This window comes from Alexandromys fortis, unplaced genomic scaffold, assembly GCF_014885135.2.
Source record: "Alexandromys fortis isolate MF-2015 unplaced genomic scaffold, M_Fortis_MF-2015_v1.1 scaffold_284, whole genome shotgun sequence".
Taxonomy (NCBI): Eukaryota; Metazoa; Chordata; class Mammalia; order Rodentia; family Cricetidae; genus Alexandromys; species Alexandromys fortis.
Window position 1 is genome coordinate 1,073,718 of NW_026068160.1, and position 23,158 is coordinate 1,096,875.

The window sequence follows — 23,158 nt, forward strand, 5'->3', positions numbered from 1 at the left end:
GGCACAGGCCTTTAATCCCAGCACTTGGGAGGCAGAGGCAGGCAGATCTCTGTGAGTTCGAAACTAGCCTGGTCTACAGAGCTAGTTCCAGGACAGGCTCCAAAATATAAATATAAAAAGTATAGGAGAATGAGAGCAGACTGGCAGCAGCTTTCTCAGTGACTTAAGGATTAATTAACAGTGGGTTACTCCACTATAAAGCCTATAGCTCTTTTGGCAAGACTGAGTAGGGGTCTTGGAATGGAAGTTTCCACCCAAACATTCCAGACTTTTTGGATATATGGATGCCAGGGGCTAAGGTGAAGCTTTAACCCAAACATTCCAGACTCTTTGGGTGTAAGGATGTTAGGGACTGGGGTGACATTTTCACCCGAACAGTGGGATGGATGTGACCTCTGACTTTGGTTGTGCATTTCCCGTATCCTTCCCTGTCATTTAAAACTTGCTGTGTCAGGGGAGCAGAGCCCAGGTAAACACTGCCAGGGAGGGAGAGACAATGGACTGAATACAAACACTGCTTTAACTGAGAAAAATCCTGTTAATGAAAATAACAAAAGAAGGGCAGTTTGTATCTGAGTTTTACCTTGAGGTTGTAAAAATTCTTTTGTTATTGCCTAATGCTTGCTATAAAAGGAGGAGTTCAAAAACCAGCCTTTGCCACAGCCTTACAAGTCCATCTCTGGCTATGGTCTCAGCTAGCTGATAAGCTTTTTGTGCCATGCAGATTTCTTTTCTAATTTTTTATTTTTTCCTGGAATAAAGTTTGTTTCTGGTTTATAAACTTTGGTGGTGTGTCCCCATCTTTGCGTGACCCCCATGGACCCAACACTATGTGGTGCTGGGAAGTGAACTCAGGTCCTCTGCAAGAGCAGGCAGTGCTCTTAGCCACCGAACCATCTCTCCAGCCCCACGAGTGTCTCTTTAGAATGTCTTCTTTTCCACTGGGAAGGCTGCAGTGAATGAATCCGTGGAGAGTCCCACAGTGGCGGGAGATAATGGCTTCTGCAATATGAGTGTCTATTTGAACTTTGGGGAGGAAGATTGGGGGCTTTACACAACTCTGAAATCTGAGTCTTAATATTAAGCTTAACCCCAATTCCTCACAAGATCATCTGAAATTGCTCTGCCCAAAACTATAGGAAATAAGAGGTCATCTTTGGAGCTGGGCAGTGGTGGCGCACGCCTTTAATCCCAGCTCTCGGGAGGCAAAGGCAGCAGGATCTCTGAGTTCAAGACCAGCCTGGTCTACAGAGTGCATTCCAGGACACCCAGAGCTGTACAGAAAAACCCTGTCTCGAGAAAAAAGAAAGCCAGGAAGTCAGAGAAGAGAATGGACCTGTAGATGGTCCTGGGGACAAGGAACATCCCTCAGCTGTGAGTACCTTCAAAGCCTCCCCATGATCCTCTGCTTTACCAAGAAGCAGGGCCTTGGGCGTGTACATGCCATTGCACAGGTGTGTGGAGGTTGAAAGACGACTTCTGAGAGTCTGTTCTCTCTCTCCATCATGAGGGTTCTTAGGCCTGGTGGCCAGACCAGTGCCTTATGAAGAACCAGCCTGCCTCCATCTTGGGGTTCAAAGTCATCAGACAGTAAAAACAACTAGGCTCATTCCTGTTTATGATTAAATTTGTTTCTCAAGGATTGCCCTATGGCCCACCTGTAACCTTAACTACAAATGGTTTTGTACTGACTGTTCCAGGAAATAGCAACCATGCCTCTGTTTCAAGAAGTTGGTCTATCCACCTTGTTATATGACCAGCTTGCTGGGCGGTGGTGGCACACGTCTTTAATCCCAGCATTCAGGAGACCAGAGACAGGCAGATCTTTGTGAGTTCGGGGACAGTCTGGTCTACAGAGTGAGTTCCAGGAAAGGCTCCAAAAAGCTACAGAGAAACCCTGTCTCAACGCCCCCCACTCAAAAAAAAAAATAAAAACCCCACCTTATAACCACCTTGCTATGGCTTTCTTGCCATGGTCACCTTGTGACCACTTCACAATCATACGTCTTTGTTTCATTAGGTCATTATAACTACCTTGAAAGCTTCTGTTCCACCCCATCCATTTGCCTGCCAAATTCCCCATTTGGAAAGCCCCTACCCCCTGAGCTATAAAAACCTTATCTTACCATGTCCAATGTTGATCTCTTGAACCCCACCTTCAGAAGAGACAGCCCAAGTCCACACACACACACACACACACACACACACACGCACGCACGCACGCACACAAGAATTTTCCTTTAGTTAATTGCTTGCTTTAATTTGGCAATAATTTAGGTGGGTCTTAACATATACCCACTGAGCCATTTGGGTGACTTCTTTGTTTTGCTTCTATACAGGGTAGGAGGGAACAGGATTGAGTCTCAGAATTGTTCTCCCCAAGACTTGAGCACAGTAACTCAGATTGCTCTGTTCCCCATTGCCTTACTCCCTTTTCAAGGAGTTCAAAGTTTTACATACAAGTTGAATAGCTAGAACCGGGCGGTGGTGGCGCAGGCCTATAATCCCAGCACTTGGGAGGCAGAGGCAGGCAGATCTCTGTGAGTTCGAGACCAGCCTGGTCTACAAGAGCTAGTTCCAAGACAGGAGAGAAACCGTGTCTTGAAAAACAAAAAACAAACAAACAAACAAAAAAAAAACCCCTAACACTCCGGAGGCAGAGGCAGGCGGATCTCGGTGAGTTCGAGGCCAGCCTTGTCTACAAGAACTAGCTCCAGGGGCTGGAGAGATGGCTCAGAGGTTAAGAGCACTGGTTGTTCTTCCAGAGGTCCTGAGTTCAATTCCCAGCAAGTACATGGTGGCTCACAACCATCTTTAATGAAATCTGGTACCCTCTTCTGGCCTGCAGGCATACAGGCAGACAGAATACTGTAAAAATAAATAAATAAATTAAAAAAAAAAAGCTAGCTACAAGACAGGCTCCAAAGCTACAGAGAAACCCTGCCTTGGAAAAAAAAAAAACCCACAAATTGAATAGCTAAAGTGCTGTACAAAGAACTTGACCTCTCTGTATTAGTTTCTGTGTCCCATTTGACTCGTGATTGTGTATTGTTGGTCTAATTCACTTATGGCTTAGCAGGGTCAGGTCCCACAGGGACGTCTTAAGAACTTGTGAAGGATAAAGATTGAACCCAGGGACGTCAATTTCAGGAACTCAGACAGATACCGTCAGCACGATTCCACTTTTTTCACGTTTGCACACGAGCTCGAGTTGCAGAGGGAGGCTGAGTGATCTGGCGTTTCTAACCTTTGTGTCTTGTCCAGGGGAGCAGTAGGGGAGGGAAAGGTTGAGAATTAACCAAACGTCCTTCAGCTGTCAAGGTCTAAGTTCAGGGAGGAGTTAGGCCTCTGCGCTGTGCAGAAACCCGAGGAGGCAGCGCCTGCTACGAGACCAACCCGGGCAGAACGAATTGCTACTGTCTGCGCCCGGCGCGCCCGGTCTCCCCGAGGCTGCACCGCCCACGGCTGCTGCGATTGGTTACGGGACGTGTACGTCTTTAAAATCCAATCATCGTCTCCCTCCCGGCTACACCCTCCGTTCGTCCAGCCTCGCCCTCCCCGGGCACCAGTTTACACCAGTCCCGACTTTGCTTTCCAGAGATTGGCCTAGAGCGCTGCCCGTTTGGTGGTGCTTGGCTTCCAACCTCGCGCGTCTCTAGGTCCCGCCTCTTCCCTTCAGTTATTGGTCAAGAGCTCTGCCCGTTTTCTCCGGGCTCCAATCCTTGCTTCTGTCTCTCTGAGCGGCGAACTCAGAACAAGCGCCGCCTCTCCTTAGCTCCGCCCACGTCCCCCGGCAATTGGTCGAGCGTTCTGTCTGTTTTCCGCGGGTTCTCGCATGCCTCCCCGCCCGGCTTCCCTGCTCGGACCCGGTGCTGACCGCTCGGAGAACCAGAGCCGCCCCTCCATGGAGCCTCGCCCCCTCCACCACCGATTGGTCAGAAACAATGTCCGTCCGCGTCGCGCTTCCCAATTCTCGCCGTCTCCGGCGCTGACTGGTCAGAACCTGGCCAATGGCAGCACGGCCTGGGCCCCGCCCGGGCCGCGAGCTTCGGGCCGCGCGAGGAGGGGCTGCGGCGGCTGTGGCGGCGGCGGCGGCGGCGGCGGCGGCGGCGGCGGCGGCGGAGGCGACGCGTCCGGGCAGGTGAGTGCACCTCCAGGAGCGCAGGCGCCGCGGGGTGGCTGGGTCCGCGCAGAGCGCGGCACGGGTCTTTCCGTTGTGACAGCAGTGTCGCGAGCGCTGAAGTGACAGATCCCCTCTCACTCCGGGGCGCGCGTCCTCGGGGTCCTCACGGCCAGGCCGAACCCTGATCTCACGCCGACCTGCCCTGCGGGTGACAGCCCCGCGGAGGCCGAGGTGGCATCGCGCACCCCACTCCCGTGCCTCGGTGACCCATCTTCGCCCCTCACCGATCTTCCCTGTCCGTCTGTCCCTCTGTCCCTCCTCGGAAACCGGTGGAAGCTTCGGGTGCCACCCGGCTGCGGTTGCCCTCTGCTGCACACGTGCACCTGGTGCTTTTCCCAGTCCCCGTCGTTCAACCATCGCTTCATTCCCAAAGCAAAACCCACCTAACTTTTCCCTTGTAGTTAAAAAAAATTGCCTTTTTTTCCTGTGTAGTTGTGCGCGTGTTGGTGATTTATTTTTGGAGGCAGGGTTTCACTGTGTAGACTAGGCTGGTCTCGAACTCAGATCTCTCTGTCTCCGCCTCCCAAGTACTAGGATTAATGGTTTATGCCACCGCACTTGGCCCCTTATTGTTTTAACAGTGGTTTTTTTTTTCTATTTTTCATTTTATTGTTGTATTTATCGATTACTTACTTTTGGGGTCAAGTCCACACTCGCTCTGTGGCCCAGGCTGTCCTTGAACTCTTATGAAGAGTGCTTGAGGTGAAAGGGGTCAGCCTTTTCTAGCCCCAGGGTCCAACTGATGAGAGAACTAATTTCCAAAAGTCCTCTGACACACACTATATATATTTTTTATTTATTTTTTATTTTTTTGTTTTTTCGAGACAGGGTTTCTCTGTGGCTTTGGAGCCTGTCCTGGAATTAGCTCTGTAGACCAGGCTGGTCTCGAACTCACAGAGATCCGCCTGCCTCTGCTGGGATTAAAGGCCTGCGCACCATCGCCCAGCTATATATGTGTGTGTGTGTGTGTGTGTGTGTGTGTGTGTGTGTGTGTGTGTGTGTGTGTGTGTGTGTGTGTGTGTGTGTGTGTGTATATATATATAAAATTCTTTTTGTTTGTTTATTTTTTGACCCCCATTTTACCAGTCACAGATCTGAAGCCCTAGAATGCTGATCAGGCTCTGAGCCTACTCTTCAAGCCCACTCCTGTCAGTGGCTGGTTGCTTATGTTTATCTCTCTGGGGCTGGTGGAGGAGGGGAACCCCTACCATACTCACTCCACCCATTCCCAGGCATTTCTCCCAAGTCGTGACTGATTGGATCCGGAAATGCTTAGTTGGAAGACACAGCCCCTAGGTGGCTGCCTGAGCGAGCATGTGTCTCCAGGTCTTGGCGGGTGTGGAGGTGTTGAACATCTGGGGTGCTGCTGGTTGTGGTCAGACCAGGCCCTCTTCGTGACCTGCCCAAGCTCCTTGACTGCTAAGCAGTAAGGAAATACTTCTCAGAGTTGGGAGGGATAGTGTTTCAACTGTATAAAGCTTCCAGTGAAAAAGCTGGGTTGGGGAAGAAAGATTTTTCTGGAAGTTTTGTAGTTCTCCTGAGTTCAGTTTATGTGTGCAGCAGAGAAGGTCTCTTTTTCCTGTAAGACTACCCTGTGCTGTCACTCTCGGTGCTCTCCCTTTCACAGAGCACACTGCCGGAATGTCCCTCCTGGTCATGTCACCTTCAGCTTCTCCTGTGGAAACTGTAGCCTTTGGGGCTTCCCATTCAGTTTCAAGCAAGGTCATGGGGTGCAGCTCAGTAGTAGAATACTTCTGTAGTATTTTCAAGGCCTTGGGTTTTACTCTCAGCTTTGCAAAAAATTATAATAAGAATATGTGTGTGGTGTGTACACATGTATATGAGACTGTATTTACATGCATATGTATGTATACAGATGTTGTTTTTGTGTATGAGTGTGGTGTATATGTGCACATGTGTGTAGATGCACATGAACACACAGAGGCCAGGGGAGGATATCTAGTTTTGCTCCAGCAGTCATGCCTGACTTTTTACATGGGTGCTGGGGATTTGAACTTGGGTCTTCATGCTTGCCTGCCAGCAAGAGCTCTTACCTGCAGAACCATCTGCTCAGCCTCTATGTGCACATTCTCCTTCCTTCCTTCCTTCCTTCCTTCCTTCCTTCCTTCCTTCCTTCCTTCCTTCCTTCCTTCTTTTCTTCCTTCCTTCCTTCCTTCCTTCCTTTCTTTCTTTCTTTCTTTCTTTCTTTCTTTCTTTCTTTCTCTTTTTTTTGTTTTTTGAGACAGGGTTTCTTTGTGTATCTCTGCCTGTCCTGAAATTCACTCTGTAGACCAGACTGTCCTAAACTCACAGAGAATCGTCTACCTCTGCCTCCTGAATGCTGAGATTAAAGGTGCGCACCACCACTGCCCAGCTCATTCTTTTATACACACATATATAGACTGTGCATATAAAATTAAAATTTGATAAGGTAAGTGTAAAATGTAGTTACAAAATCAGTACATGCTAGCAATTGTGTACTTAATTCTAGTTCTTGGAAGGCCGGGGCAGGTGGATCTTTGTGAGTTTGAGGCCAGCCTGGTCTACACAGTGAGTTTCAGAATAGCCAGGGCTACATAGTGAGACTCTGTTTCCAATAAATTAGATTGTCAGTCATTCTGTGCATCTCTGTGGTCCTAGTTCCAGGGAGGCTGAGTCTAGAGGGTAGTGAGTTCAAGGTCAGCGTGAGATACTTAGCAAGACCCTGTAGAACATAGTAAGACCTTGTCTCAATAACACCAAACAGCCAGAAAACCCCAGAAGTGCCTGTTTGCTACCCATAACCACCACCTCAGCATTTAGGAGGTGGAGACAGAAGTATTAGGAGTTCAAGGTCATCTTCAGCTACACAGCAAGTTCAAGATCCACTTGGGTTACTTGAGACCCTGTGTCAAGCAAAGCAAAAAACAGCTATCAAATAACAAGATTATAGCTGACTGTGGGTTCTGCATAGGCTCGTGCTGCATGGGGTCAGTAGGGAATGAGTATGGGTGGGTCAGCACCCTGCTTCCCATGTGCAGCCCCTCAGAGAGCCCCCGTCTTCATGTTTAGGCACAACTGCCAGGGCCAGGTCAAGGGAACTACTAACTAACTAGCTTTATTCTCTTGGGGAAAACGTGGAAGGCCTGTTTCCTCCAGTAGCCCGCTCAGACAGGATTGTTTTAAGGGCTCTCCTGGCCCCGTGGCCGGTTAGCAGTGGTGCAGGAGAGCCTTTGATCTTTCCCCTTGGATGTCCTGGCTCAGGAAGCCGCCCTTACAATGAACTTCTGATCCTCTCCATAGTGAGGTGAAAGGACCTATCCCAGTCCCTCTCTGCAGGTCCAAGGAGAAACCTTGGAGAGGACACAAGATGAGACCTGCCATCGTGGAATGGTTGTTTGAGATTAACTTGGAGGATGGAATCTCTGACCCCAAATGGCATCCAAAATTGGGTCTTGATATTTTGTGATAAGGCACCCCCCAAAAAACAGTTTGAGGCAGAGATGATAGCTGACTGGTGCTTGTACAAACATGAGAACCTGAGTCCTAGAACTTGTATGAGAAAAGTATGAAACCCGGGCAGGAAGGTGGAGACCAGTGAGTCCCTGGGGCTGGCCGATCTGCAGGCCAAGCTTGATGTGTCAAGCTGTAAGCCAATAAGAGAAACAAGGCTAGAGCAGTGGTTCTCAACCTTCCTAACGCTGAGACCTTTAATACAGTTCCTCATGTTGTGAGGTACCAGGCACGTGCACTACCTAGTCAGAGACACAGTTTTCTTTTTCTTTCTTTCTCTCTTTCTCTCCTTTCTACCTTTCTTTTTGTTTTTCAAGACAGGGCTGCTCTGTAGATCAGGCTGGCTTCGAACTCACAGAGATCCGCCTGCCTCTGCCTCCCAAGTGCTGGGATTAAAGGTGTGCGCCACCACCGCCCAGCCGAGACACAGTTTTCAAAATAATACCCCAACCATAAAATTACTTCATTACTGCTTCATGAATATAATTTTGCATTGTTATGGCTCATAATGTAAATATCTGATATTGAACCTCCTAAGGGGGTCGAGACCCACAGGTTGAGAACCACTGGTCTAGAGGGCTAGCTCAGTTATTAAGAGTACCATTCCAGGGAGGCACCTGACAAGGACATACATACGTAAATGCATGCTTGTGTGTACATATAGACACGTACATACATGCATGCACACATACGTCACACATACATGCATACTCCTGCACATGTTCATACACACGCACTCACACACACACAAGAAGAACTAGTCACCTGTTGCTCCGGTGTTGAAATGAAGGCCAGTGGTTCATGGCTGCTAGGCAAGTGTTTTGCCAGAGAACTGTGCTCCCAGACCCATTTGTTATTTATCTGTCTGTCTATTTATTTGTGAAACTTAAATAAAAACATAACGCTGGATGTTCTGGAACTTTCTCTGTAGACCAGGCTGGCATAGAGTTCACAGAGATCCGCCTGCCTCTGCCTCCTAAAGGTGTTTTAAAAAAATGCATTTTTCAGAGGCAGGTGGACCTTTGTGAGTTTGAGGCCATCCTGGTCTACATGAGCTAGTTCCAGGACAGGCACCAAAGTTACAGAGAAACCCTGTCTTGAAATACCAAATAAATAAATGAATAAATAAATGAATGAATGCATTTTTCAGAGTGCTAGAAAGCTGGCGAGGTAGTTAAGAGACCTGGCAGCTCTTGCAGAGGACCCGAGTTTAAGCTCCCATCACCTGAATGGAAGCAAGCTCACAGCCATCTGTGACTCCAGTTCTAGAAGATTTCCTGTCTTCTTCTGGCCTCCTCAGGTACCTGTACACTTGCATGTATATAAATTTTTTTAAAAGATGAAAATAAATATTAAAAAGGGAGGTTATTTTGAAAACTGCCTCTGATGAGGTATGGTAGGTAGTACATGCCCAGAGGTAGGTAGTATTAACCCAGAGCTGGGCAGGTTGAGGCAGGAGGAGTCAGGCATTAAGGCCAATTTCAGCTACACAGTTAGTTTGAGACCATCTTAAGCTACATGAGACTCTGTCTCAGGCTGTCTCAAAATAAATCAATAAGCCAGGCATAGCAGAGGCAGGCAGATCTCTCTGTGAGTTTGAGGCCAGCCTGATATATATAGAGTTCTAGGCCAGCCATGGCAACATAGTGAGACTCTGTCTCACAAGTAGATAGAAAGAGATGGCTCAGCAGTTAAGAGCACTGACTGCATTTTCAGAAGACCAGATTGCCAGCACTCAGCTAGCTCCAGTTCCATTGTCCTCTCCTGCCCACTGCAGTCTCTGCACATACATGGGTACACAGACATACCTGCAGGCAAACACCCATATACATAAAATAAAAATAAATAAACTTTTTCTTTTTTTTTTTCAAGACAGGGTTTCTCTGTGTAGCTGTTCAGGAACTCTCTGTAGACCAAGCTGGCCTCAAACTCACAGAAATCCACCTGCCTCTGCCTCCTGAGTACTGGGATTGAAGGTGTATGCCACTACCGCCTGGCAAAAAAGTAAATAACCCTTCTTAAATGAATAAACAAATGCATTAACTTTAAACTTCATTTGTGGCCAGGTGTGGGGGTTCAGGCCTGCAATCCTAGCACTTTGGTGCTGAACAGGAGGATGACTGTGGATTTAACACCAGTTTGAGCCACAAATTGGACTTGGTTTGAGGTGTTTTTTTTTTTCAATTTATTTATTTTTATATTATGTGCATTGGCGTTTTGTCATGGGTGTCAGGTTCCCTGGAACTGAAGTTAGACAGTTGTGAGCCACCATGTGGGTGCTGAGAATTGAACCTGGGTTCTCTGGAAGAGCAGTCAATACTCTTAACCACTAAGCCATCTCTCCAGCCCTTGGGGGTATTTTTAGTTTTGGTGGGGAGGGTGGACCTGACAGGAATGGGAAGCAAATGTGATCGGGGTGTATTGTATGAGATTCCCAAATTATTATTATTATTATTTTTTTTTTTTGGTTTTTCGAGACAGGGTTTTGGCTTTGGTTCCTGTCCTGGAACTAGCTCTAGTAGACCAGGCTGGTCTCGAACTCACAGAGATCCGCCTGCCTCTGCCTCCCGAGTGCTGGGATTAAAGGCGTGTGCCACCATCGCCCGGCTGAGATTCCCAAATTATTATTATTATTATTTTTAAAGATTTTATTTATTTATTTATTATGTATACAACATTCTTCCTCCCTGTATGACTGCAGGCCAGAAGAGGGCGCCATATCTCATTACAGATGGTTGTGAGCCACCATGTGGTTGCCGGGAATCAAATTCAAGACCTTTGGAAGAGCAGGCAATGCTCCTAACCGCTGAGCCAGCCCCGAGGTTTTTTTTTTTAATTTTATTTTATGTGTTTGCTTGCATGTTTGTCTGTGCACCACATGCGTGCCCAGTGACAGTAGAGGCCAGAAGAGCGCAGCAGATTTCCTGGAGCTAGAGTCACAGATCTTTGTGAGTACCATGTGGGTGCTGGGTCCTCTAAAAAAAGAACAGCCAGGGCTGGAGAGATGGCTCAGAGGTTAAGAGCACTGGCTGCTCTTCCAGAGGTCCTGAGTTCAATTCCCAGTAGCCACAAGGTGGCTCACAACCATCTATGAGACCTGGTGCCCTCTTCTGGTGGGCAGGCATATATGCAGACAGAACATAAAAAAAAAAAATTAAAAAAAAAAAAAGAACAGCCAGTCCTCTGAAACACTGAGCAGCTCTCCAGCCCCAGAAACACATTTTTAATTTTAAAATATAATGACTGAAAAGTAAGATTCTCTGGCAGTGGTGGTACAGCATTCTGGTAATCCTAGAATTCTGTGGCAGGAGACTAGAGCATTCCAGGCTGGCCTGTGCTACATAGTAAGATCCTGCCTGAAACAAAACAAAACAAAAACAGCCAGGTGCTGGTCATGGGTCCTTAATCCCAGCACTCAGGAGGCAGAGGCAGGCGGATCTCTGTGAGTTCGAGGTCAGCCTAGTCTGTAAGAGCTAGTTCAGGACAGGCTCCAAAGCTACAGAGAAACCCTGTCTCAAAATACCGGGAAAAAAAAAGAGTAGAAGAGAAAAAAACCCACCTTTCATCCCAACACTCAGGAAGTAGGGGGATCCCTGCATTTGAGGCCAGCCTGATTTACAGAGGGAGTTCCAGGAGATCCAGAGCTACACGGAGAAATCCTGTTTCTTGGGGGGGGGGGAGATCCAGTCTCAAAAATAAGTAGATAGGTAAGTCGGTAGGTAGATAAATAAAAGAAAAAAGTATTCTGTGGTATGAAAAGAAAGTTATATAGAATAGGAGCTCGTAACAGGGCTGGAGAAGTAGAATGCTGTCCCCTGTTGATCCTCCTGGGTCACTGTGCTATTTTTAAATGTGCCTGTTGGATATCTGTTTTCTTGCTGAGGCACCTTTTGCTGTGACCATCTTGCAAACATGCTCACATCCCAGGATATGCTCTGTGAAGGGAGCAGAGTAGAATACACAGCTTGTACTGTCGTCCATTGTTTTGTTGTCTCGTTGTCGGGTATTAAGCTTTCACTGTGAGCCCAGTGAGGGTCTGTGAGACAACACTTGGGAGGCTGAGGAGACTAGAGGATCCCTGGGCTATCTATTGAAACCCTGTCTCAGAAGTGATGCCAGGGGTGTACAGACACTGACACCTGGCATCCTTATAAGGAGGAAAGATGACGTAGAGACAGCTCTTAGGGAGAGGGCCAGCAGGATATGAAGGAGTAGCTCCTGGAGTGATGGGACCACAAGCCAAAACCTTCAGGGCCGTTGGCAGCCACTAGGCCCGGGGCAGATTATCCCCAGAGCCTCCAGAGGATCCTGATCCCACCAGGCCTCACAGCTAAACGGAGGGCTCTTCTCCACAGTCTCACATCAGCTCTGCCGTGACTGTTTGTGACAGCAACTCAGGCAAAGGGGACAAGCGCCTGTGACTCCAATGCTGGCCAGAAGTTCAAGGTCAGCTTGGCCCACTGTGTTTCAAAACATTGGAAAACAGCTGGGCATGGTGCTGCCTGCCTGTGGCCCAGCACTGAGCATCTCAGCATTGGGAGGGTGAGGAACTTAAGGTCAGCCTCAACTATGTACCTAGCTGGAGGCCAGCCTGGGCTACTTGATACCCTGTCTTATAACAAACACATACACGAACAAACAAACTTGCAGAGAGAGGACCCAGTCAGATAATGAGCTACTCTGTCACGCTGGTTCTTAGATCCTTGTGTTTAAGTCCCCACTTCTGTCTCTCTTTCTCCTCCCTTCCCCTTCTCACTTTCCCGCTTCCTCCTTTCCTTCTTTCTGACAAGGTTCCCATCATGTAGGCCAGGCTAGCCCTGAACTTGTCCTCCTACCTCAGCCTTTCCAATGCTGGGATCACAGGTGTGTGCTGCCATGTCTGGCTTCTCCCTTGATATCTTTCATTTGTTTTTGTGGTTCTGGTGGTGGGACTCAGGGTATTGTACATGTTAGGCAAGTTTTCTCCCATTGAGCTATGAGCTATATTATATTCCCCAACCATTTTTATTTTTAATTTTGATACAGGGTCTCACACTGTAGCCCAGGCTGGCCTTCAACTCTTTATTTTTTTGTGTATGGACGTGTAACTGGAGGTTTCTCTCCCACTCCCCAGTTCCCAAATAACCACTCTGAGGCTTAATATTAATTACAAACTGTTTGGTCTATTAGCTCAGGCTTATTATTAACTAGCTCTTGCTACTTCAATTAATCCATTTCTGTTATTCTATATTTTACCATGATGCTTGTGACCTTTTAACTCGCATCTCGCTTCTCTAGCAGCTGCTCCTATTTCCCTTGACTCTGCCTTCTTTTCCCCTTTATCTTTGCTTGGATTTCCCACCTGGCACTATTCTGCCTGGCTGTTGGACAAATCAGTTTCTTTATTAACCAGTGGTAATAAAACATATTCACAACATACAGAGGGGCATCCCACATCGTGGATATTTTGCTTACATGTATATTTGTGCATCACCCACATGCCTGGTGCCAGCAGAGGTCAGAACATGACATCAGATCTCCTGGAACCACAGTTACAGATGGTTGTGAGGCACCATGTGTGTGCTGGGAGTCAAACCCCTGACTGCAAGGACAACCAATGCTCTTAACCTTGGAACTGTCTCTCCAGCCTGAGCTCACTAGGTCCTGAGACTGCAGGTCATCTTAGGTTATTTAGAACCCGAAGTGGTGTAGTACGATGCACACAATTGTAACAAAGATATTGTTTAGGGACCTAGGACAAGAAAAACAGCGTAGATGACAGAACTCACAGTTTGCTCAGGTGTGACTTTCTTGTCTGCAGAATGGATGGGTGCACCAAGCTTCTGGCAGCTCTGAGCAGGAGTCTAGGCTGCTGTCAGGAATCCTGCAGCCACTGCATCCTCCTCTGCAGTGTGTGGTCCCCTCATCCCACCCTGGAGGAAACAGTCCTGGTGCCCAGCTCCCAGCATGGTGGGAGGACAATCTGCTCCCTCTCAGGCCTTTCCCTAGAGCAGATGGCCCTTAAACATGGCAGAGAACAGCTAAGTGTCCTCCCAGCACTCAGGACTTGGTGGCGGAAGGATCAGGAGTTCAAGGTCATCCTCAGTTATATAGTTGAGTTCAAAGCCATACCTAAGACCCTTTTTCAAATAAAGAGTCAGGCATGATGGCACACCCCCTTAGTCCTAGCACTGGGGAGACAGAGGCAGGAGGATCTCTGAGTTCAGGGCCAACCTGGGCTACACAGTATGACCCGCCTCACAAACAAACAGAAAGATGGTAGGGGAGCACTGGGCTGGAGTGCTGCATGGCCCATTTGATCCGCTGGTCTCAGCCCTGCTTGCTTCATTGTTAGGGAGCATACTAGCCTGCTTGTATCATTTGCCCAGGAATATAGTGACAGAGGGAAGGACAGGGATATAGAGGTCACATGGCCTCTATCTTGTCACAGCAGCGGTAGGACCTGCCCCCGTTCGGGGAAGCATCAATATAATGCAGAGCTGCACTGGGCAGCAGTAGAGACCTGTGCATGGACAGGAACAGCTGGTGAGGCTAAAGCACTATGCAGGCTCTGGTGCTTCCATGGCCCCCAGCCTGAGTGGGGATCTAGTGGAACGGGGTATAGGAACCACTTCTTTTAGGGGAAGGACTCAAGACAGAGTTTTGCCGTGTAGCCCTGGCTGTCTTGGAACTCACTCAGTAGACAAGGCTGGGCTTGAACACAGAGATCCACCTGCCTCTGCTTCCTAAGTGCTGGGATTAAAGGCATGTGCCACCCCCACCTGCCTGGAGAACCACTCGGCACAGGTAACACTGGCAAGAGTGAGGATGAGATTTTCAAGGTGGGTTTCAGAGAATGCAGAAATGTTTTTTAGCAGAGCAAAGTATGAAGATGTGGAGTTCAGAGTGTCCAGGTAATTTACCTACCTGTCCATCAAATAACTGTGAGTGACCAGGTGCAGAGCACTGCACTGTGGTGAGAACCTGGGCTTTTGACGTGAGCAGCAATAACTGCAGGGAGCCAGCATAGTGCTCTAGAGCCTCTGGTAGTAGTGTGGTCGGTGAGGACAGAGGGCAGTGACATTTTGTGCAATTATTTACCGTGGTGGGGGAGAATGTGCGTGAGTCAGTTCTGTCGGTTCACCAGACAGGTTCCAGAGATGGATCTGATCATCAGCTCAACAGCAAAGTCTCTTTCTGCCGAGCCGGCTCACGGACTGTTTTTTTCTTTTTTCAGTACATTGCCACCGAGCTATATGTATCCCCACTCCTATATGGACCTTCTCATCTTTGAGACAGTGTCTTGCTAAGTTGCCCCAGCTGGCCTGGGACTTCCCATGTGTCCCACCTAGGCTGGCTTTGTACCTCAGACCCCTTGTGCTGGGTTAGCAGCTGTGCCTTGTGGCCAGAGCTGTCTGGGTTTTTTGAAATCTGAGAGATTGTGAGGCATGCATAGAGCTTCCAGCCAGGGTGACAGTCACAGTCCCCAGAGCACAGAGTGAGGAGCTTCCGTCTGTCTTCAAGCCTGGCAGGCAGGGTTTTCAGTCAACAGCCACCATCCCAGACACTCCAAACTCTATGAACTAGAAAAGAAACCAGCCTTTATCATTGGCAGACTGATAGTAATTTGCTTCAGATGACTGTCATTATGGGATCCACTGCAGACCTGTCACTGAGCAGTAGCCCCCTCCAGGGATAGGGTGGGGCTGGCTGCAACCCTGAGGCAAGGGTACAGGTAGACCTCCCTGGATAGCCAGAGATCTGACACTCAAAGATCTGAGGATGGAACCCAAGTCTCCTGCATGCTAAGCTCCTCACCTGTCCTACCGTAGTTGCTGTCTTGGAGTTGTCACTGCATCACTCCCCACCCACCTTGCTTGTTTAGGCCAAGGAAAAGCAGTAGGAGAGGGCGGGGCAGCTCAATGGTAGAGTGTTTGCTGGCACCGTGAGGTCATGGGTTCCATCCCTAGCACTGAATGGAAGTTAGTTGAGCCAAGTGTGGCGTGTACCTGTCATCCCAACATTCACAAGGTACAGGCAGAAGGGTCAGGAGTTTACTGTTGTTTTCAGCTGCACTGCATTTTTTTTTCTTGGTTTTTCGAGACAGGGTTTCTCTGTAGCTTTGGTGCCTGTCCCAGAACTAGTTCTTATAGACCAGGCTGGCCTCGAACTCCCAGAGATCCGCCTGCCTCTGCTGTAGTGATATGAGCGACAGGGCTGTGTCCCCGGCACCCGGCCGCCCGCATGGCTAGCTTATGCCCAGAAATAATTACACGGAAACTGTATTCTTTTAAACACTGCCTGACCCATTAGTTCCAGCCTCTTATTGGCTAGCTCTTACATATTGTTCTAACCCATTTCTAATATTCTGTGTAGCCCACAAGGTGGCTTACCAGGGAGGATCTTAACCTGCCTCTGTCTGGAGTGGAAGAATCATGGCGACTCCTCGACTAAGCTTCTTTCTCCCAGCATTCTCTTCTGTTTACTCCACCCACCTATGTTCTAACCAATAAAATGGGCCAAGGCAGTTTCTTTATTATAATTAACCAATGTCCTTCCTCCATCACTCTGCCTCACGAGCGTTGGGATTAAAGGCATGCGCCACCACCGCCCGGCTTGCACAGCATGTTTTTGGCCAGCCTCAAAGAATAGTACAAGACCCTGTTTGAAAGAGAAAACAAAAATGAGTAAAAGAGGGCTAGTGGATACAGCTCAGTGTTTCAGCAGTTTCTCAGCACCCAGAAGCCTTGCTTCAACCCCAGTACCAACAAACAAAATTGGATTTGAGCCAGGCATGGCGTATAGCACATCTATAAATCCAGCGCTAAAGGAGACTGAGGCAAGAGGATCAGGAGTTCAAGCCAGCCTAAGCTACGCGAGACCCTGTCTCAAAAACAAAGCTGGTGGTAGTGCATAATTTAATCCCAGCACTTGGATGGCTCTGACAGGTGGATCTCTGAGTTCCAGGCCTGCCTGGTTTACAGAGCAAGTACCAGGACAGCCAGGGCTACATAGAAGAACCGTGTCTTAAAAAACCAGAACGTGCAAACGGCAAAGCAAAAACAGAATAGAAGACATATCTATTCCTATAAACCAATTTGGGTCATACAGATCAATGTTTTCCCTGCTCCATAGTTGGCACTTCATCTGCCCCCCATCACCCATACACACACACACCCTGAGCAAAGTGACCATAGAAAGCAGAGCTAAGAGGTGGCAACATGGCCACTTGACCAGGAGATGCTTACCTGACCTTACCTTAACTAGGAAATTCAGGCCTGAACACTGAGAGAACCCTGTGCTGTTTCTTCCCGGGCAGTGTCCCTATGGTGTTCCATCTTGAAGAACAGAGACTGGGGAAAGGAGTCAGGAGGGAACACAGATGAGAGAGACAGGATGGGGATGGCTGGGGGCAGTGTGTAGCTAAATGTTTAACACTGGGGAAGGACACGAAGAAATAGCCAATAGACCCCAGACAAAGCCTGGCACCTGCAGCTCAGCACCAGTAACAGGATGGCAACACTGCCATCTGCTGTTAGCTGTGAGGCTTGGTTCTAGTGTCGTCATCTGTGTCCTTCCTCCGTGTGTGTTCCACCCCTACCCACCTTTTACTGAAACCTTCAGCTCCTGGCCCTTCTGTACATGGTACATTGTTTGCCTAGTCCCTAAGTGTGTCCTCCCTAGATGACAGAGCACCAGATAGAGTTCAAATAGTAAGCAAATAGCCTACTGTATTGTTTAGGAAACTGTGAGGGTGCTCAATACTGATGCTTTGTGTTTGAGCTGGTACCTGCCCAGCAAGCAGCCTACACCCTCAGAGCGCTTGCAGACGGTTTCTGTGTTTGCTTTCCAAGCCACCGTGGGTCGCTGTCCACCTGACCGAACCGCCTGCCTCTGGGGAGCAGAGCCTCTCAGATGGCGAAGCACATTCTGCGGAGTCCTCACATTCCCACATCCTGTCCTCCTGAACTGACATCTCACCTAGCTTTGTCCCAGGACAGGCACTCATGCTTCCATCTATCCATGCATGCATCCATGCATCCACCCATCATCTGTCATTCTGTCATTTCTCTGGGGATAGAACCCAGGACCTTACACATGAAAAGCTTCCCCCCTTTTCTTTTCCTTTCTTTTTTTGGTTTTTCAAGACAGTTTTTCCATGTAGCTCTGGCTGTCCTGCTGGAACTGCTGTGTAGACCAGACTGACCTCAATTTAGAGAGCTACCTGGCTTTGCTTCCTGAGTGCTGGGATTCAAAGTGTGTACCACCGTGCCAGGCTATTTTTTTATTTTTAGGAAACAAGGTTTCACATTTCCCAGGCTGACCTTGAATTCCTCCTGAGGCCAAGGTGAGAGGTGTGCACAATGCCTGGACTTCAGATCTGTTTTATATAAACATACATTTTCTTTCCTGGCAGTGCTATTGGTAAAACAGTCTCATGCACTAGGCAAGGACACATATTTGTGTCACTGTCCCTTTGTCATATATGTCCTGTTTCCCACAGTTCCACTGGGAGGTGAGTTTTGAGGGTCAGTGCCCCAAAGTCCACAAGCACCTATGATAAATGATGTGTCTGCTCAGAGCCTGTACGTCCTCATCCTCCTGGGGACTTTAAGTTTTTGTTGTTGCATTTGTTTATATGGGGTTGTGTGTGTGAGCACATACACACTTGTGTCACAGTGCACACTTGGAGGTCAGGGGACAGCTCGTTGGCTTTTTCCTTCCACTATATAAGTTCTGGGGAGTTGCATGCGTTTTCAGGGCTCCATGCACAGAAGAGTTCTCTCCTTTCCCCACCATCTAATTCACTCGTCTTAAAGTGGGGGGAGTCCTGGAGACACCTCTGGATCATCACTCGGTGTCCTTCCACCTTCCAGCTGTCAACCTGTGGTTCCCCTTTCTGAATACCTTGGGTACTGACGCAAGCTCACATTTATGTTTCCTGTCCCGACCTCAGTCGTTGGTTTGATTTTTTTCTTTCTTCCCTTCCTTAAATTACTAGGGTTGGGAACTAGTGCCTCCTACAGGCCAGACAGAGCTCTATTGCTGATCCATGCCCCCAACCCTCCTGCCCGTATTATTTTTATTTTTGTATTTATATTTGTGTCAGTATGTGTGGGTACCTGTCGAGGCCACAGAACTGGAGTCCAGGTAGTTGTAAGTGAGCTGCCTGACATGGCACGAGTCCTAGTCAGAGTTTCTGTCGCCGGGATAAACGTCACGACTGAAAGCTCCTTGGGGGAGGACAGGGTTTTATTGCAGTTAGAATTCAGGTTCCACGTATCAGTGAGGGGAGGCAGGAGCTAATGCAGAGGCTGTGGAGGAGTACTGCATACTGGCTCGCTCCCCATGGCCTGTAGCCTCCTTTCTCTTTTCTTTTCTTTTTTCCCTGTTTTCTTTTTCTTTTTGGTTTGTTCAAGGCAGGGTGTCACTCTGTAGCCCTGGCTGTCCTGGAACTCACCAACCAGACTGGCCTCAAATTCACAGAGATCCATTTGCCTCTGCCTCCTGAGTGAAGAGATTAAAGGCGCAGCCTGCTTTCTTACAGTACCCAGGACCATTTGCCGAGGAGTAGCACCACCCACAGTGGGCTGGGCCCTCTGTTTCTCCGGGATTGAGGCTAAACCACATTGAGGGCAGAGCTGGGGGCTTACAACTCCCAATCAGTGCCATTGCTTTCCTGCAGCTGCTGCTCACCATCACACCGCTCACCATCACACCGCTCACCATCACACTTCTCTGTGTGCTGATTTCTCACTTTTTTCATTCATTTATACTTTTATTTGTTGGTCCTGAGATGGCACCCCAGACCTTCCACTTACCAGGTTTACGAAAGCTGCACCCCCATCCTTGTTGATTGGATGTCCCCCCCCCTCCACAATGGGGATTAAGCTCTGAGCCTCAAGTAGGCAAGGCTAGTGATACCCTGCTGAGCTGTCTGTCACAGCAGGGGCTCCAACCCCTCACTGATGGATTCTAGGCCAGTGTTCTTCCACTGAGCCAGCTCCCGGCTTTCCTTTCCTTTTTACTGATGCCAAGCTGATTTTAAACTCGATGGCCTTGGATTCAGGTCTTCCTGCTTCAGCCTCCCAAACGGTAGGGTGACAGGCCTGCGTCGCCAAGTCTGCTGACAAGACCTCAAAGAACAATGTGGCACAGTGACATCTCTATCATCCCTTCATCTCTGCTTCCCCCTGAGGTCTAGTGGCCTGAGAAGGCGGGACACAGGTGGCTGCACTGGTCTAGATCTTCAGGGGAGAGTGCAGGGAACAAGGCCTTCACACAATTTCTTTCTGCAGAGAACAGGCAGCTGGTGTCAAAGAGAGCCCTTGGGTCTAGACTTGTAGTGGTATTTCATTTGTATTTTAATAAATAAAGCTCACCTGAAGATCTGAGAGTACAACAGCACTACCGGTCAGTTTACAGACCAGACAATGGTAGCACACACCTTTAATCCCAGTGGTGCATGCCTATAATCCCAGCCCTAGAGAGGATTATAAAATGGGAGGAGACAGCTCTCAGATACAGTCTCATTCTGAGATTCCTGAAGGCAGGATCACCATTTCAGACTGAGGTCGAGGTAAGAACCAATGGCTGACTGCTTTGCTTCTTTGGATCTATAGGTTGAACCCCAATTTCTCTTTCTGAGTTTTTTTTTTAAATCTTGCTGCATAGACTCATGCTGGAAGACCACCCTGGATTGGTGGTGGGCTGGTACTCAGTGGCTGTGGGTGTATGGGTCCCCATCTCTCCATTTCCTGCCATGCTGGTGATGGTCAGAAGATTATCCTTTCTTCTCCCTGCTGTGTGGCCTCAGCCAGCCTCTTATCATCTCTTATCTGCTAGCACTGGTTCAGAAAAGCAGACTATTTGTGATGACCATGTACAAGTGACAGAAAAGAAAGATGTTTGTTATGATGAAGCCATCGACCAAGGGCAAGGGCATATTCTCCCTCTTGGGAGTGGAGCCAAGAATCAAGTGCTGGCCTGGGTGAGCCTCAGAAGTCAACAGCCAAGCTGCCGCCATCCCGCTGAGTCCAGCTCACCTCACTCAGCCCTTCTTGTTCCTCAGGGTTGAGTCTCCCGCTGTTCAGCACACCTGGGATGGGTAATGGTGTACAGGAAGGCTCGGTGCGCCTGCGCGAAGATGCTGAAGCTGTTCTGTCCGGGGCTGTCTCCTCAAAGGCAAGTACTGCCACCTCCCTCCCTGTGGGACAGTGATTCTCAATCTTCCTAATGCTGCAGCCCTTTATATAGTTCCTCATGTTGTGGTTACCCCAACTGTAAAATTTTTATTTTTTCCTTTCCTTTTCTTTTCTTTTTTTCGAGACAGGGTTTCTCTGTAGCTTTGCAGCTTGTCCTGGAACTAGCACTTGTCGACCAAACTGGCCTCGAACTCACAGAGATCCACCTGCCTTCTAAGTGCTGGGATTAAAAGCGTGTGCACCACCACCCAGCAAGAGTATTTTTATTGCTACTTCATAGCTGTAATTGTACTACTGTCATGAAACGTAAATATGTGTTTTTTGATGGTCTTAGGCGACTCTTGTGAAAGGGTCATTTGACCAAAGGGGTCTTGACCCACAGGTTGAGGACCGCTGCTGCAGGCTGGTCTCTGGGGTCCTCCCCAGGTCAGTGGAGCACAATGCAGTCCTTGCCATCCTCACTCCCTTGCATGGCATGAACCATTTCTATCTTTGCTCACAAGAAGATGCGTGCTGCCCAAGGTGTCATCAGAGCCTAGCTGATGCAGGAATCCAGCCAGGCCCAATGTCTGGCAAGAGGCCAAGGCCTCACTCCTAATTGTAGGAAGTCCTCGGTGGAGAGCAGGGGCGGCAGGCCTTGCTGCAGCTGCAGGAGACAGTCCGTCTGAAAGTGAAAGTGGGACCGGGCATGCTAGAGTCTGTCTGTAGTCCCAGCACTCGGGAGTCTAAGGCCAGAGAGTCACAAGTGCCCAGCTCCAGCCACTCTTGTTCCCTGTGGACATCTGCCACCAGTGGAGGTCCTGCTGAACCCAAAACAGGCTTGCACAGTCCACAGGCCTCCCTAGGCCTAGCAGGCACTATACCAACAGTCCCAAAGTCCATGGGGTCAGTGACTGAGCTGGCAGTGCCTTGTGGTCCTCCTGACCTTTTCCTGAGTTACAGGAGGCACCTGGGACTGCCAGTGGGACAAGAGGATGCATGTACCAGGGCCACTGGAAAGTCACTAGTGGGGTATTTAAGCACAGTCCTGAGGCTGGCTGATAGCCTGACAGAATGTAAAGCGTTCCGGAGAGCTTCGGGACAGTTCCTGCCCCCTCTCCCGCCCCCCACCCAGGTACTGAAGACACCACTGCCAGTGAACCCCCTCAGCCATCATTTACCACTGCCCCTGCCAGTAGACCACCAACGTCACCCCATGCTGGCCTCTGAACTCTCAGCATCAACCCCTGCTGGCCACTGGACCCCCAACCTCACCTCCTGCTGGCCACTGAACCCCCAGCATTGCCTCGTACTGGCCACTGAATGCCCAGCATCCCCCCTGCTAGCCACTGGATCCCCAGCATTGCCTGTTAGCCATTGCCTGGGTGCTATTCTGCCCTTATGGCAGCCCCATAGAGGGCTAATTACTAGCTGGGCACGGTGTGGCTCTACAGAGCAAGTAGGGCTACATAGAGAAACCCTATATTGGAAAAAAATGGCTTCAAAATGCCACACTGTAATTATACAAACAAGGATGGGAATGGGAAGCACAAAGGTTTGTGAAAACCAGGAAGATGGAAGAACAGCTCAGGGAAACTTTCAGGGGTAACTGTCAGCCTCACCCCAAGAGGCTAACTGCACAAGGCCAAGCAGGACTTTAGATGACACTAAGGCTACATGTGGGTTGTAAGAGCGATGGACAGGAACAATAGTGCATATCTGTTGTCTCAGTGCTTGGGTGGCTGAGGCAGAGGACTGCAAGATTTAGGAAAGTCTAGGCTGTGGAGCAAGATCCCGTCTCAAAATGGGGGAGATAAGCATGTGGGGCACACCTTTAATCCCAGAGCTCAGGAGGCAGAAGCAGGAGGGTCTCTGTCTACTTAAAGCAGGTTCCAGGCCAGCCATGATTGCAAGAGGGTCCCTGTCTCAAAATAATGAATAAAAAAGAAGAGGAAAAAAGGCTGGGAGACGACTCAGTCAGTAAAGACATGTTTGTAAAGTTGGGGGACCTAAGTTTGTTGGACTCTAGCGTCCAAACACCGAGAAGGAGTCACCCCCAGAGACCATCTCATACACTACAGCCGATGCAAAAGCATGAGGATTTTATTAATTCTGTCATGACAGGGTCCCCCAGCATTCGGGAAGCCGAGGGACCGAACCAAAGCATACGTATATGGGTAATTGTTCAGGAACTGAGTACGTGCGAGTGTAGCTGTTAGGTCCTTGGTTCCCAGGGGAGGAGGGGAAGCACTATGGCACAGAGGCTGAGAGGATTCAGAATTGTCAGAAATGGCTTCAGGATTGTCTTAAAGTCTTACAA

At 48.9% G+C, this 23,158-nt stretch overlaps 1 protein-coding gene across 2 annotated transcripts in view; it reads left to right on the forward strand.

The window, feature by feature from the left end:
- The first annotated feature begins 4,019 nt into the window (after positions 1-4,019).
- The window catches only part of Slc25a42 (solute carrier family 25 member 42), a 26,309-nt gene continuing 7,170 nt past the window's right edge, over positions 4,020-23,158 (forward strand). The window contains exons 1-2 of one of the 2 annotated variants that reach the window (XM_050127634.1): positions 4,020-4,141; positions 20,727-20,843. In XM_050127634.1, coding sequence (XP_049983591.1) covers positions 20,759-20,843 — 85 coding nt within the window. In that variant the 5' untranslated portion in view covers positions 4,020-4,141; positions 20,727-20,758. Of the gene's footprint in view, positions 4,142-8,849; positions 8,976-20,726; positions 20,844-23,158 lie in introns of those variants that run through there. The other variant, XM_050127635.1, reaches the window with a different exon arrangement.